The sequence below is a fragment of the Diadema antillarum genome, unplaced genomic scaffold (genome assembly GCF_040938485.1).
Source record: "Diadema antillarum isolate AM-2024a unplaced genomic scaffold, OU_Dant_1.0 scf00000024, whole genome shotgun sequence".
NCBI classification, from domain to species: Eukaryota; Metazoa; Echinodermata; class Echinoidea; order Diadematoida; family Diadematidae; genus Diadema; species Diadema antillarum.
This window is the reverse complement of record NW_027270913.1, coordinates 802,082-817,346: the sequence shown is the minus strand read 5'-3', so window position 1 is coordinate 817,346 and position 15,265 is coordinate 802,082. Positions and strand designations below refer to the sequence as shown.

Genomic DNA, 15,265 nt, shown 5'->3' with positions numbered 1-15,265 from the left:
ATCACCAGACTCGCAAAATTTGTGAAAATAAAACCTCACAAAATATTCAGGGTATGCAGTATGTAGGTTTTTCATTTCACAGTAAAACCTGATAGAGGCAGATTAATCATGTATTTGGTATTACCAAGATCTTCATCTCTGCACACTGCAAGTGATGAAGGACTAGAAACTACTTGTAAAAGCAGTCACTCTCCTTGTTGACTCACCCAGTAATTGATGAAAAGTGATCACACGAAGCACATCTTGGGCTGAGCAAATTATGCATTTGGCATATTGTGTTTGGCTTTATTCCGTGTAAAGTAATTTCCTATCTGACTAAACCTTACCCTTCACTGTCTAATTGCTGTCTTCTACCTTCTTCTGACGATGTAAACAACCCTTAATGTCTCTTTTCCCTCCCCTGGCAGCCGTGAACCGTATCGTAGCTTCACAACCAGTGGGCATTGGAGCCGACGCCCAACGACAGACTGCTACCACGGATGACGGGCGCGGCGGTAAGTGCCCCACCCGACCCCCAGGGACCAAACTCATGGACAAGGACAGGCCCAAGGTGGGCAGCATCAAGCGCACTACATCTACAACCTCTGAGCACAATCCTCGCCGCAGTGCATCAGGGTAAGTTTTCACCCTTCACCTCCAGGGTCATGTCTATCAAGAAATTATTGATTAGACCTCTTCCCTAAAAATGTACTGTCCAGCAATATGCCATAATGTAAAAGTTGTCATTCAGCGAAGCAAGAAAAAGAAATATAGGAGTTAACATGATACCCTGTCAAATTGTCAAATTGACTTCAGGGTGGAGGGGAAGTGGGGTAAGCATTGAGTGGGGGAAAGCAAATGCAGTAAACAAAATGGATAATAGTCATTTTGCAATCTCAGATATTGGTATCATGCTTTTTAGTCGGTGTTTATTTTTCTTGTGTGTATGACTTGTATACATACGTATTCTGGCCTTACTGTGGATATTTCTTTGCTGAATCCTACATTTCTTATACAGAACCCAGAAGAACAAGAATTCTGCCCTCAAGTTTGACCCCAAGTACTATGTCTTTGGAGAAAAGCCTGAGAGAGAAACGTAAGTAGCTATGCAGTAGCACTTTGACTTTTACCTGCAGAGTTCATGTACTTGATAGGTGAATGAAATAAATGCTGAACTGTACATCCAATTATCTTAATAACAGCACTACAAACAAATTATGTCTAACAGAACAAATTGTTCCTTTGATGGTGATTGTGTCGTAGCATCGTGACCTGCAACCATAACTTAAGTGTCACTTGAGAACCTATGTGGGATGTACTCTCATCAGTACGGTCTATTTATAAGTAACCTGCCACATTCTTAGCTGGGGATGTTTAAGATGATAGATATAATTTCAATGAATTGTTGGTTTGAAGGTACTGTAGTGGTCCCAATTTTTGCAAGCCATCCTCTAAATTTTGTTGGCAAATATGATTTCTAATCAAATAGTCATAATAAAAGCATCCATAAATTTCAGAAGGGTTTGACAGAAACAATGGAGTATGTCAAAGTTTGTCTCTTCCGAAAGAGTATCATTTAGATGTGAAACAGTTTGATTATGTTCCTTTCAGTATACGTGAATAGCAAGCAGTGTAGAGAATTGCACTTCAACAAGGATGTCTTCTTGAAATCACTGCTGTGCTAGTGCTTAATATGTCTGTCAATATTTGTGTGAATGTGTGTATGTGTCTGTGTATGTTCTCGTGTATGTTTCTGTTTATTTGTCTGTGTATGCATATGAAATGAATGTGTCTGTGTAAGTTTCTGGGTAGCTTTTTTTTTTGTGCATGTGTTTGCGGTATGTGTTTGAATATGTGCCTTTGATGTGTTTGTGTCTGTGTCTGTGTTTGTGTATGTGTATGTAATGGGTATTTCTGTATCTCCAAGAGTTTAAACAATCACACTTTGTTGTCACTCCTAGGCATTTCCTGGCTCTCATCAAGAAGACACTCCAAGATGCTTTGGATGGTCTCCTCACTACAGCCGATGTGAGTTTCTTTCAATTCTTTAGTATCAGACATCTCTCTTCAGTTTCTTAGGGTCTTTCACTGGGTAATAAATAATAATTGCCTTCAACTATCAGCTGCAGCCTCTTTCATATTTTACTGTTCCTGCCCTGGTTCTTTCATGAATTAAAAAAAACTATTAAAAAAAAAATACTTTGGAAATTGGCAATTGTTCAGTCAACTTACATATCTCTAATTCGATATCAATTATGTCATGTAACACATTCCATTCTCAACAAATTTAAAAAAAAAAAGTAAGGGGAGGGGAATTTTATAAAGTTCTAGTTTTGCACTATGTGTGCGATGAAAAAGAATAATGTTCAGTTCAAATTCTTTTATTCCAGTGTATCATCATGGAATGTAGCATTTTCTTAGAACTTTTATGAAACAAAATTTATAAATTGAAGTTTTCTGAACTAAATATAAATTATTTCAAATAATAATGACAGTATAAAACCTTAAAGCCCTACAAACCAAAAGTCCAGTCAGCAACAATGACATCTACAGTGTAGTCAGGTTCCTTACGTAATTTTGCCAGATTTGTTGGGAGAGTATCAAAATTATACATTTTTGGAAAGCTTGTTGTATATGAAATCAGAAAAGCAACATTTCCATTTCCCCCGATACCTATATGGCTGCGATCTTGGACTTTTCCAAAATGGCTACTATAAAACAGGTTTTCTTCAATATATCAGCTTCTAAATAACCTAAAAACTTGATTTTGACAGCAAAACCACCATTGCACCAAATTTGAGATTAATTGCTTCAAAACTGTGGAAGACGTTCACTCCACAAGATTTTCAAGAAAATTTACCTTTACCATGGCAATGCCTTGGCTTGTACAAATGCAATATATGTCTTGCATAACTACACTTATAGATCATTATGAATACCAAATTTGAAATAAATTGCTTAAATACGGTGGAAGTAGTTCACTCCACAAGGAATATTGGCAAATGAAAGGGTCTACACTGAGCTGGGAATAAAAGGGTTATAGAAACTGTCCTGCCAAATGAAAGGGTCAACACTGAGCTGGGAATAAAAGGGATACAGAAACTGTCCTGCAACATGAAATAAACCCCTAGACCCCCTCATTTGGCAGGAAAGTTTTTATAACCCTTTCATTCCCATCTCTGTATAAGCCCTTACACTTGGCAGGGCAGTTTCTATATCCCTTTCATTCCCAGCTCAGTGTAGACCCTTTCATTTGGCAGGACATTTTCTATAACCCTTTTATTACCATCTCTGTATAAATCCTTACACTTGCTAGGACAGTGTCTATAAGCCTTTTATTCCCAGCTCAATGTAGACCTTTTCATGAGGCATGACAATGTCTATAACCCTTTTATTCCCAGCTCAGTGTAGACCCTTTCATTTGGCAGGACACTTTCTATAACCCTTTTATTCCCAGCTCAGTGTAGACCCTTTCATATGGCAGGACAATTTCTATAACCCTTTTATTCCCAGCTCAGTTTTGACCCTTTCATTAGTGAGGCCAATTTCTATAACCCTTTTATTCCCAGCTCAGTGTAGACCCTCTCATTTTGCAGGACAGTTTCTATAACCCTTTTATTCCCAGCTCAGTTTTTGACCCTTTCATTAGTGAGGCCAATTTCTATAACCCTTTTATTCTTAGCTCAGTGTAGACCCTTTCATTTGGCAGGACAGTTTCTATAACCCTTTTATGCCCAGCTCAGAGTAGGCCCTTTCATATGGCAGGACAATTTCTATAACCCCTTTATTTCCAGCTCAGTGTAGACCCTTTCATTTGGCAGGACAGTTTCTATAACCCTTTAATTCCCAGCTCAGTGTAGACCCTTTCATATGGCAGGACAATTTCTATAACCTTTTTATTCCCAGCTCAGTTTTGACCCTTTCATTAGTGAGGCTAATTTCTATAATCCTTTAATTCCCAGCTCAGGGTAGACCCTCTCATTTGGCAGGACAGTTTCTATAACCCTTTAATTCCCAGCTCAGAGTAGGCCCTTTCATATGGCAGGACAATTTCTATAACCCTTTTATTCCCAGCTCAGTGTAGACCCTCTCATTTTGCAGGACAGTTTCTATAACCCTTTTATTCCCAGCTCAGTTTTTGACCCTTTCATTAGTGAGGCCAATTTCTATAACCCTTTTATTCTTAGCTCAGTGTAGACCCTTTCATTTGGCAGGACAGTTTCTATAACCCTTTTATGCCCAGCTCAGAGTAGGCCCTTTCATATGGCAGGACAATTTCTATAACCCCTTTATTTCCAGCTCAGTGTAGACCCTTTCATTTGGCAGGACAGTTTCTATAACCCTTTAATTCCCAGCTCAGTGTAGACCCTTTCATATGGCAGGACAATTTCTATAACCTTTTTATTCCCAGCTCAGTTTTGACCCTTTCATTAGTGAGGCTAATTTCTATAATCCTTTAATTCCCAGCTCAGGGTAGACCCTCTCATTTGGCAGGACAGTTTCTATAACCCTTTAATTCCCAGCTCAGTGTAGACCCTTTCATGTGGCGGGCCAATTTCTATAACCCTTTTATTCCCAGCTCAGTTTTGACCCTTTCATTAGTGAGGCCAATTTCTACAACCCTTTTATTCCCAGCTCAGTGTAGACCCTCTCATTTGGCAGGACAGTTTCTATAACCCTTTTATGCCCAGCTCAGAGTAGGCCCTTTCATATGGCAGGACAATTTCTATAACCCTTTTATTCCCAGCTCAGTGTAGACCCTTTCATGTGGCAGGACATTTTCTATAATCCTTTTATTCCCAGCTCAGTGTAGACCCTTTCAGTGCCGTATATAAAGAGAGTCTGGCCAACTCGGTTTTCGGCTCATGAGTTTTGAAGCCTGTGATTGGTCAAAACAGGTCCCGTGATCTTTGTGGAGCCATGTTACTAAAGTGCGCTCATACGCAGTGCCCATTGTTAACTACCCCTTATTTGGCTTGGTTATTTTGTTACATCAGAGCGTACACGCTAACCCTGTAATGCGTAATATGCGCAGTAACGACATGGCGTCCAATTTAGCAGTTGGCCAGACTCTCTTTATATACAGCACTGGACCCTTTCATTTGGCAGGACAGTTTAATTTCCAGCTCAGAGTACACCCTTTCATATGGCAGGACAATTTCTATAACCCTTTTATTCCCAGCTCAGTGTTCACCCTTTCATTTGGCAGGACAGTTTCTATAACCCTTTTATTCCCAACTCAGTGTAGACCCTTTCATGAGGCATGACAATTTCTGTAACCCTTTTATTCCCAGCTCAGTGTTGACCCTTTCATTTGGCAGGACAGTTTCTATAACCCTTTCATTACCATCTCTGTATAAATCCTTACACTTGGCAGGACAGTTTCTATACCCCTTTTATTCCCAGCTCAATGAAGACCCTTTCATTTGGCAAGACATTTTCTATAACCCTTTTAGTCCCAGCTCAGTCTATCCCCTTTCATTAGTGAGGCCAATTTCTATAATCCTTTTATTCCCAGCTCAGTGTAGACCCTTTCATTTGGCAGGACAGTTTCTATAACCCTTTCATTCCCAGCTCAGTGTAGACCCTTTCATATGGCAGGACAATTTCTATAACCCTTTTATTCCCAGCTCAGAGTAGACCCTTTCATTTGGCAGGAAAATTTCTATAACTCTGTCCTGCCACTCTGCAGCACAAGTTTGTTGTTTGTTTTTTTCTTTGATAAAACTTTTTAGAGGGTAATGGCAGTAGTGTTGGTAGTGTCTTACCCCTGAAATATTTCTATCCTGCTCATAGCTATACTACCGACAGAAGAGCAGTCGTCCTGTGACTCGCCCTCAAGCCATCCACGAGACCTTTGAGCAGTGCGCTGACGTGGTGGTCACCAAGCTTCAATCCTACTACACACAGGCAGACCAGTATCACAACCAGTGTCTGCAAGGTGGGTGGAGCAGGGGGCGTGGCATGTACTGTGACTTTGTAGAGTAAGCAGAATGTGATGTCGTATTCAATTATTACCATGGAAACTGTTTCTGTGCAATCTCACCTCGCCCGAGTGTTAACAAGTGTGCGCACCTGGTTCCAACCCAAGCTAATGGAAAAGTGGAAATTTTTGCGGTTGTGAAATTTTCGCGCATTTCGCTCAACCATAAGTTAGCGCAAAAATAAAAGCTTGCAGATATTTTTGCACATCATAGGTTCCAGTAGTTAATGTTCTGATTCTGCAGAATTGAAAACATGTGAAATTCATCTTACCCGGCTGGGCGCGAAAAATTACTTGCATGAAATATCCACTTTTACCTCATTACTTCAGTACTCTATTGACTCACATGATTGATGAATGAATGACTGGGACATAGAGGGAAAACTTCTCATGTGATTACAACATGGGTTACTTTCCTTAGTAGGGAAGAGGATTTAAGCTACAGCAGTGGTAACCAAGGAAAAAATGATGTGGCTGAGTTTGGAAATAGCATTATGAGGTAATGAGAACATTGACTGCTGTGCATTGTCATGCAATCCATCAATGCATTTGACAGGTGATAAAGTAGTTTGTTTGTCAAGGCAGTTGTAGATTTTACTCATCATCACCAAGAGCAAGCTGACCAAGATGGTAGGCTGGAAACTATGATTACAGCAGTAAAGAGACAAAAAACAACATAAGAGATGGAGTAGACAAAAAGAAATGAAACAGTCTGTAAAGAACAATATCATTCCATGAACAAAAGATATACTGCCTACCCATCTAAAGACTGTTTGAATAAAAATCATCAAACTTTTCCTCCCTTTTGATCATCATCCCTGTCTCCTCGTCGCTATGGTAACAGAGTTTCGTGAGCAGCTGGAGAGACTAGAGAAGGAGGTGGCTAAGGTTCCCCCTCTGGTCATCAACCAGCTCCTCCAACACCACATCCAGAAGGCTGACAGTCTCATGAAGAGAGGCAGCGGACAGCTGACCCAGAAACAGGGCCAGTGGGAGAAAGCCAGGGTAAGGCAGCCAGGAGTAGTGCTTGGTTTACTTGCACCAATACCTTATCAAGGAGGAATTCTGGTGTTTGATAGAAAAAAAGCAGGTGTCTGTGTAGTAACATGATGCTAGCAACCAATAGTGTAGTCTTCCATCTTATTCAGTGTAATCATTTCTAACTCTGTGCAGGCTCAGCTTTAAAAAATACAACAAAAAAAAAATTTTAAAAAGGCAGAATACAAAGACAGAATACTTAATTAAGACTATCAAGCATGGTTGAGCTGAGCACTGCATGAAACATATCAAGCAATACTGCTAACACAACCAAATTGAGTATGGTCTTATATTGTTTTTGTTTTCCCGCATGATGTAAGCAGAGTGCATCTTTCGTGTAAGATATCTGAGTGAGAAAAGTCCTGTTCTTACTGTGTATATTTTTCATGTTTGATAGAAAAAGATGCCTGGAGTATGGCATACAAAAGGTAGACTACAAACTGTATTCTGCATTTTTCAGGTTTCATTTTCAGGTAATGTGGAATTGTTTTCCTCATTATTATTTTGAAAAGTTCTGATAAGTAAACCAATATAAGAGGAGATAAAGATTTGATTATGTTACAATTTCATCTTTGATTGTTGTGGTAATCTTTGCTGCCTAGAGTAAATCATTTAGTTGTTGTGATCTTTGCTGCTTAGAGTGGATGACTAGTTGTTATGTCCGATGAAGAGTTAAAGCCAAGTTCTCCTCCCCATCACAGACCCATCACAAGAACCTGCTACGCCCCACCCTGGGCCATCCCCACAATCGCAGGGAGCTGGAGGCTCTCTGTCAGCAGGAGGAAGAGAGACGCAAAGAGTACATGAAGGGGGTTGAGGAGAATGCCACCGCTCTGGAGGCAAGTTTTTTTCTTTCTCTATGTCTCCCTCTCTTTTCTTCTCTGTAGGTCTCTATAGGTACAGTCAGGTTGGCAGTTAACCTGTTGAGGACGGGTTGATTTTGCTACAACACGCATTTCCCATAGAGTTTACTCGGGACTCGTCCTCAATGGGTGAAAATGTAATTATTATGTGTATGGGATTATTTCCAACAAGCCTCTTGTGTGCTTTGTATGATCCCTCCATTCAAAATGTATAAATTGTACCAATGCAATTGTTTTTTATGCCTCCGCAACGAAGTGGCCGGAGGCATTATTTAATTCTTATTTTTGTAAATGTTATGTTTTGAAATGGAAATAAATGAATGAATTAATTAATTGATTGATCAATTGTTTTTATGCTGTTTGCACTGTTACTCATTCAACACATCAATTATAGCATTATCTTTCCTGTCTGGATTTCTCAGGTTTTCAATCATATGTTTAACATCAGTCATTCTCGGCACATGCCTCACACTCACGGAAAAGCAAAACACAGTCTTCAGAGACAAGCAAAACACAGCAATAACTCAGTGACTTGTGTAATGACATGGAACAAGTTCTTCTGATAAATTGCGCGATAGCTACAATTTTTACCCACCTAAAAAAAGTTCATAAGTATCGCTTCAAAGTTTTAGGCACATATTTACATGTTAGAAGCAATAGTGACAAATTTTGCTACTGCTGCTATGAATGCAAGTAAACTTGGCATTATATGACCTGTACTTATCAAGGATTGTGCAGCACTATCTGTAAAATTTAGATAGTTGTATAACTCCCAGCACAGATTCTCATAATGTATTGGTTCTATCCTGCATCTGATTGACAAATTGCCCTTCATTGACATAAATAAACACCAGTTTTTTGTTTGTTTGGGGTTTTTTTTTGTAATCATAGCTACAACTGAAACACTGAATAATCAATGCTTATTTACATTAAGGAAGGGTAGTTTGTCAAGCAGTTACAAGGAAAAAATCTTGGTGCAAGAGTAATTGATTTGTATATTGATTCTTTTATTGAAAGTATGTTTATTTTGAAACCCACAGAAAGAGATGAAGGCCTGTGGGGATGAGTTTGTCAGACACCTTGCCTCAACCACAGAGCAGCTTCTTCTCCTCCTTGACTCTGAGCTGGTGGTTGATGATGTCATCACAGGACGTGAGTCTCATTTGCATCTTCGTTTTTGTTTTTCTTTTACTGTAGGGCTTTGTCATTATATTACAAATTTGTCAGGCGTTCTGCCCAACTTATTATTATTTTTTTTTCTTGTGCTCTTTTGGGCCTGATGTTACCATCATAATGTGATGAAAGGTGGCCCTAGATTACCAAATTGTAAGCCATAATTGATATAGCTTATAAACTGTATGCATATGCAAAATAAAAGTAAGTTCTTACAACAAACTAATTAAATACGAATTAACACAATTCTGAAATCTGTTCATGTTGGGAGCTAAAGGAAATATGTTGTTTGGAAGTGAGTTCCACAGCCGAGTCCTCCTTGATATGTAGGAAGACTGATGCATGCATTTGAACAATGTTATTGGTATTTCAGCGTGCAAGCACCTAACATAGTATTTCTATTCTATTTCAGCACCATTTTAAGGTTTTCATGAAGTAGTTTCCCTTCACTTTAAAGTGACCTTTTAATGTTTTGTACATTACATAAAGCTTGCAACGACTAAGTATCAATTTACAAGTGCACATTCTCGAGAAGTTTTTTAAAATTTTAAGATCATTTTGTCTGTATTCACAGTGAGTGGTTCAGTCCAGCAACCAACTTCTGTTCTTTCAAATGTTTTGGAGCTGGAGAGCCAAAAAGACAAGAAAAATTCCCCTCTCCCTTATCTGCAGTCCCACATCCTTAGTTTTAGATGCTAGTCTTGGCAAGACTATCACTGTACAATGTGAAGCCCTTAGACACAAACCTTTCATGTTTTTTATGATGGTTTCATTTGTATAATATTGACTGGCCTCAAGGGAGATACCAGAAAATATTGCCCAAATATTCTTTCAGTGCGGGCAATATTTATCAGGTATCTCCCTCAAGGCCAGTCAATATCATAATTATTACCTAATCCCCTAGGTAAATTAGGAAAATATGTGAATACGGCTATACGTTATGATATAGATCAACCCACATTATTTTGACAACCTGTAGATCATCGCCAACATGTCGAATAATTGAAAATTGTTCATCAATGTATACCATTCAACTCCAACTTCCTAGATATGTGTAGTTGTAACAGGCGAACTTTAAACATCTGAACGTTTTTACACTTTATTTTTTGCTTCTGTTTCAATTTGGAGAGTTGTAATAACTGATTGTCACTGTGCAGTTATTGAGCACAAATGGACTAGTCATTGTTTGACGTGTAGTGCTGCTGAAAGTGGTCGACCTTAATTGTATGAGTTGGTTTATCGGCGTTCTTCTGTGTTGCGTGTAACCGACACGCGGCAACGTCCTTGAATGTCTTCGCTTTGTGGTCGACGGGAATGTTTACATGTAAAGTGATTGCTGCGCTGAGTGATTGGCGAGACCAGAATGTTTACAGTGCACTCCCGTTATAATGAACACGGTTATAACGAAATTCCGGTCATAACAAAGTGAAAATTTTGGCTGCAATGTCATCCACTCTATGTATTTCTACTGTGTCTTTGTTTGGTTATAATGAAATTCCGATATAACGAAAGAAAACTGCCGGTCCCGAGGACTTCGTTATAACGGGAGTCCACTGTATGTAAAAGCCCGGATGCTCGTGATATGCTCTAATGTCGCCTGCTGAACTCCACGACCCTGCAAAATACCAACTGCAATTGCCTCGCAAAACTACCTCGTATAGGTAATAATCAAAGATATTAACATGAATATATCTGCAAGAGCATGAGCTGAAATCATCCTCAGAAAACATAAAAGAGAAATTAAATCATCACATGAAGTTGTAATCTGTTTGTTTTTGTTTTTGTTTTCTTCATTGAGAGATACTTCAAAGATGCTCAGCTACACAGGGTTCCAATCCTCAAAGAAGCAATTTTCTGTCTCCAGTATGAATTTTACCTGTGTTGAACATTCACCCTTTCTTTACAGGCGTGGACCCAAAACGCATGAAGACCAGCGCCCTCATCAGACGAAAGCAGGCGGGGCTCCCTCTGGAGGACAACGAGTACGTGCCTCTCATCAAGCGGGGCAGCCGGCAGTGGGCGGGGCTACCCCTCAGTGTGGAGCCGGAGCCGGCCGTGGCCCCTCCCACTTCCAGGCCAGAGCCCGTCTCCACACCGACGCGCAGCCGGAGTCGGGCACAGAAGGCGAAGGGTCAGCCCAGTGAGCCTCCACCAAAGCCAACTACAACGGCCACTGTCACCACACAGAAGACCACCCTGGCCCACCAGGCAGCATTTGATTGCCGCAATGACGCTCTCCAGGTGAGTCTCTAGCTTCCTCATACAGTGTTGAGTCTTCTAGAGCACCACCTTGCCACACACTTCAGGAACTCCCATCTAACAATAGCAACCCCACCCACACACACACAGACACACACACAAACACACACACGTGCAAAGCAAACAAAAACAAAGTTTCCCATTGTCTTGCAGTAGGCAGGGTTTTGGAACCTCTTGCCGGATTTCTCTCATAGTTTGTTTCATAAAAGTTGCTCATTTTACAGATGTTTCAAATTTTTTGAACTGCGCACCATAGAGACAAGGTCACAAGTTGGTATATTCTACATCTATAAATATCAACTCAGTGTCCAAATGTTTTTTTTTTAAAGAGAATATCCCACATTCCCAACTACTGTAAAATGAGGAATGTTGGCGTGCATTTTAATTTCGCGAGCGCCAACATTCGCAAAATTAAAATGCACGCGAAAGTTCTTGTTTATACTGTATGCATTGAATACCAATGGCAATTCGCGAAAATTTCATGCCGCAAAGAAGGCCATCGGCTCCAAATCACGAAAATTTCATGCCGCAAATATATCGTGTTTTACACTATTGTGTGCTGCCTGAGATGTGCTGGTGGTTCAATCAGGGAGGTGCTAGAAAAGGAGAGACAACTCTTCGTAATTCATGCAAACACATGTTTGGGTTCAAAGCGTGACAATGGGATGTCCAGCATTCCACTATACGCTTTGAAGTCATGCTCTGCACCGCTCTAGTTGCAAGGCGAAGTTCGGAGACGAAGAACGCATTTCACCTTTCGTTGAATTACAAGTTTTATTTCCCCGTAAAATTTTAAATGAAATACTCGAATTGATTAAGAGTAGACGAGGAAAGAATTCAATATTATAAACATGTATTTCTAGTTTCTTCGTAATGCGCAAATCGAAATGAAATGAAAATTAGGCCCTCTTAAAAACCTAATATTTTTCTATAATGCGCACATTTCCGCATGTTAGTTGTCTATCCTTTAATCTGGGATATTTTGATCTTTCAAATAAAGTACTCCGCTAAAGCGTGCTCCAGCGTGCTTTTAAACTATTTTCCGTTAAAATTGTCAGTTTTACACTGCATTTTGATTCTCTGCTCCAATTCAAGGTACACAAATTCATTGTTGCCATCACATTGAAAGAGAGAGAGCGAAATGCAGTAGGGGCAAGTATTTCTAGATGTGAGAGCGCTAGTCCCGATTATTGATGCTCTCTTTTGTCAAAGCACCTGATTTCCACCTGTAGTTAAGCGCATAACTTCTCGGCGGTGCCGCGCATGACTTCAGAGGAGAGCAGGAGTTGTCTCTCCTTTCCTTACACCTCCCTGGTTCAATTATGCAGGAAACGGCTTGTTATATTGAATTAAGCATGATTACTTGGTAAGGATTTTGATCTAATACCAAATAGATGTAGCTTGTTACCTGTTTTTTGAAGTGTAATCTTCAGTGTTCAAAATTGGCCTCTTTGAATCATTCTCCTGTTTTGATTCAAGTGAAAATGCGATATTGTCATTGTAGATTCACACCAGTCAGAAACCAAAGCAATGAAGACATCTGATACCTCCATGTCTACCAAGCAATGGTTTGTGGAGTTGTACAGTAGATGATAGCACAACTTGATCATGTACAGTAATGGCCACTCTTTCTAGACTTATGTATTTTGTGATACTGACCCATGTTTTTTTTTAGAGAGAGAGAGTTATATGTTTTATAACACTGACCCATGACCTTTTACTTCCACACCCTACCTCCATGTCCTTGACAGCAATGTGTGACTGACTACCAGCAGCGACTGAAACAGATTGGCACCAAGCGAGACGAGGAAACCATCGCAGAGAACAGATGGACAGGAAGCTGGCAGACTGCCGTCCAGAAGGTCAAGGACCTCTACTGACAAGGGCCTGACCTTTGTCCTTTGACCCTTGTCCTCCTTGACTGTGTGGGACCAGGCAGACCACATCAATCTGACTGATGTTAGGAAAAGCCAATCTTAGAAATTGTAGGGAATTGATTATGTCTGCATAAACCTTAGCCAAGGTACTGAGAACCAAAAGGGCATTACTGTAATGCATCAGGAAAATGCAAAGTTATTTATCAGAGGTAATGGCCTTTTTGCTCTCCACTAGTGAGATTTACTTGATGTTTGGTTTTGCATAGAAAGGTTCTCATCCAGATAATATCTTGAAATTAATGAGATGCAGATATGTGGCAATGAGAAAAGCCTACTTTGTCAGGACCTCAACGCTATACTGAGAAAACAAGCAAAGGTTGTCCTTACTGACTGGCCTTTGAGTGTCCTATCGAAAGGTGATTACAGGATCCATAAACTCGGACAGACTCCAAGGAGTGAAGGAATGTTTGTCACCTTGAGTATTGACAGCACCAAGAGTCACTATGCAAGCAAACCAAACAGCACCCACAGGAAAGCTTACCACCTTGTCAGATTTGCATATTCTTTATAGCAATGTTTCAAGCTTGTGTAAAATAAACAGATTTATCAAATTGTATATATGTACATAAACTCATGAATTCATGATAGTTCCTATGTGTACATGCAGTTCTGTATATGATGATATGATATTTAATCTAAGAGAATGCTATTTGGTTAACGATTCCTTCCGCATAAATTTACCGTCCAACTTCTTCAACGAAAGTCATGTGTGTGAGACAGGGTGACCTTTTGAAGCTACATCTTTTGACTTGAATTCACTCTCTTTGCCCAAGTGGAATGAGTGGAGTGAGAAAATGTCATTTTACTACAATTGTTCTAAATGAACGCAGAGAATGCACTCCTCCATTCTCTTGACAACATTGTATTTGTTGCATATACACCGCTTAAATGTACATACTTTGTACTATTCCTCAGTTATGTATCTGAGATGATTGGATTAGTGCTGATATTCTGTGTAATAAAAGATACAAACACACTATGTTATGTTTTTCTCTTTTTTTTTAATTTGCTGTCCTATTTTTTTTTTCTTTTTATCACTCCTCCTACTTCTTAAAGGGGATGTCCAGAAGATTTTCAGACTTTTTTTCATTTGAACAACTATAAATAAGTTATACTGAGTACAAAGTTTCAGAATTCATAGTGACTGGGATGAGGAATAGTAATGTTTTCAAAATTTATAACAAATTGCGATGAACAAGGATGATGACATGGCAGCCTCACCATAAGAATGCATGAGTTGGGGCTCAAGCAAGCACAACAAAAGAAGAAGGCATGCATAGATTCTACACAGGTTAACTTGTTAAGCAAGTGGTATTGTAATGGAATTACACTGCTGTATTTCTGAAATACATGAGGCTCCGATGTCATCAACACTGTTCAGTGTAATTTGTTTAAAATTTTCAGATTATTGGTTTCTCTGCTCAAGGACCACAATAAATTCCACGTCTATACATGTACATGGAGCTGCTGATTTATGTTCTACATGATGTGAAATTATGAAAATCGTCTGGAGTGCCCCTTTAAGAAATATATCAATATGGCAACATTTTCCCACACACCAAAATTACATGTAGGTATTTCTTTGGATGGTTTCACGAAAATGCATGTCTGTGTTAGCATGCTGTTCATTGGATGGTATTTAAAGTGTAAAGACTGCTTACAAGTAGAAGTGTTGCAACACTTTAAAGTGCACCAATACCCTGAAAATCAAACTTGTGTGCAGCTAGAATACACTAAAAACAGACATACTTCACCTGTGATAGACCCTGAAAGTATACGTTTTTCGATAAATCAGATCATATCTCTGTAACAATTTGGCCCTTGTGCTCTGCGTGTAAGTTCTACTCCATAAGCACCAGTACTGATGTGTGCGCATTCTAGCTATATGTGTACGTTTTTACAAATATTGAGATTTCATGTCGATCGGTTAGCTGATCACGCCCATGCATAGCATATCACTATCGTTCAAGACGTATTTTTAAAATATATATATATATATATATTAATAGCGCAATAGTGTAATTGAAAGGACC

At 39.5% G+C, this 15,265-nt stretch overlaps 1 protein-coding gene across 1 annotated transcript in view; it reads left to right on the top strand.

The window, feature by feature from the left end:
- LOC139732330 (coiled-coil domain-containing protein 180-like) overlaps nucleotides 1-13,175 on the top strand; it is a 37,662-nt gene extending 24,487 nt beyond the window's left edge. Inside the window, exons 25-34 of the mRNA XM_071643200.1 lie at nucleotides 408-436; nucleotides 467-615; nucleotides 998-1,075; nucleotides 1,941-2,007; nucleotides 5,776-5,920; nucleotides 6,807-6,967; nucleotides 7,702-7,843; nucleotides 8,908-9,015; nucleotides 10,943-11,277; nucleotides 13,047-13,175. Coding sequence (XP_071499301.1) covers nucleotides 408-436; nucleotides 467-615; nucleotides 998-1,075; nucleotides 1,941-2,007; nucleotides 5,776-5,920; nucleotides 6,807-6,967; nucleotides 7,702-7,843; nucleotides 8,908-9,015; nucleotides 10,943-11,277; nucleotides 13,047-13,175 — 1,343 coding nt within the window. The remainder of the gene's footprint in view (nucleotides 1-407; nucleotides 437-466; nucleotides 616-997; nucleotides 1,076-1,940; nucleotides 2,008-5,775; nucleotides 5,921-6,806; nucleotides 6,968-7,701; nucleotides 7,844-8,907; nucleotides 9,016-10,942; nucleotides 11,278-13,046) is intronic.
- Nucleotides 13,176-15,265: the final 2,090 nt, after the last annotated feature.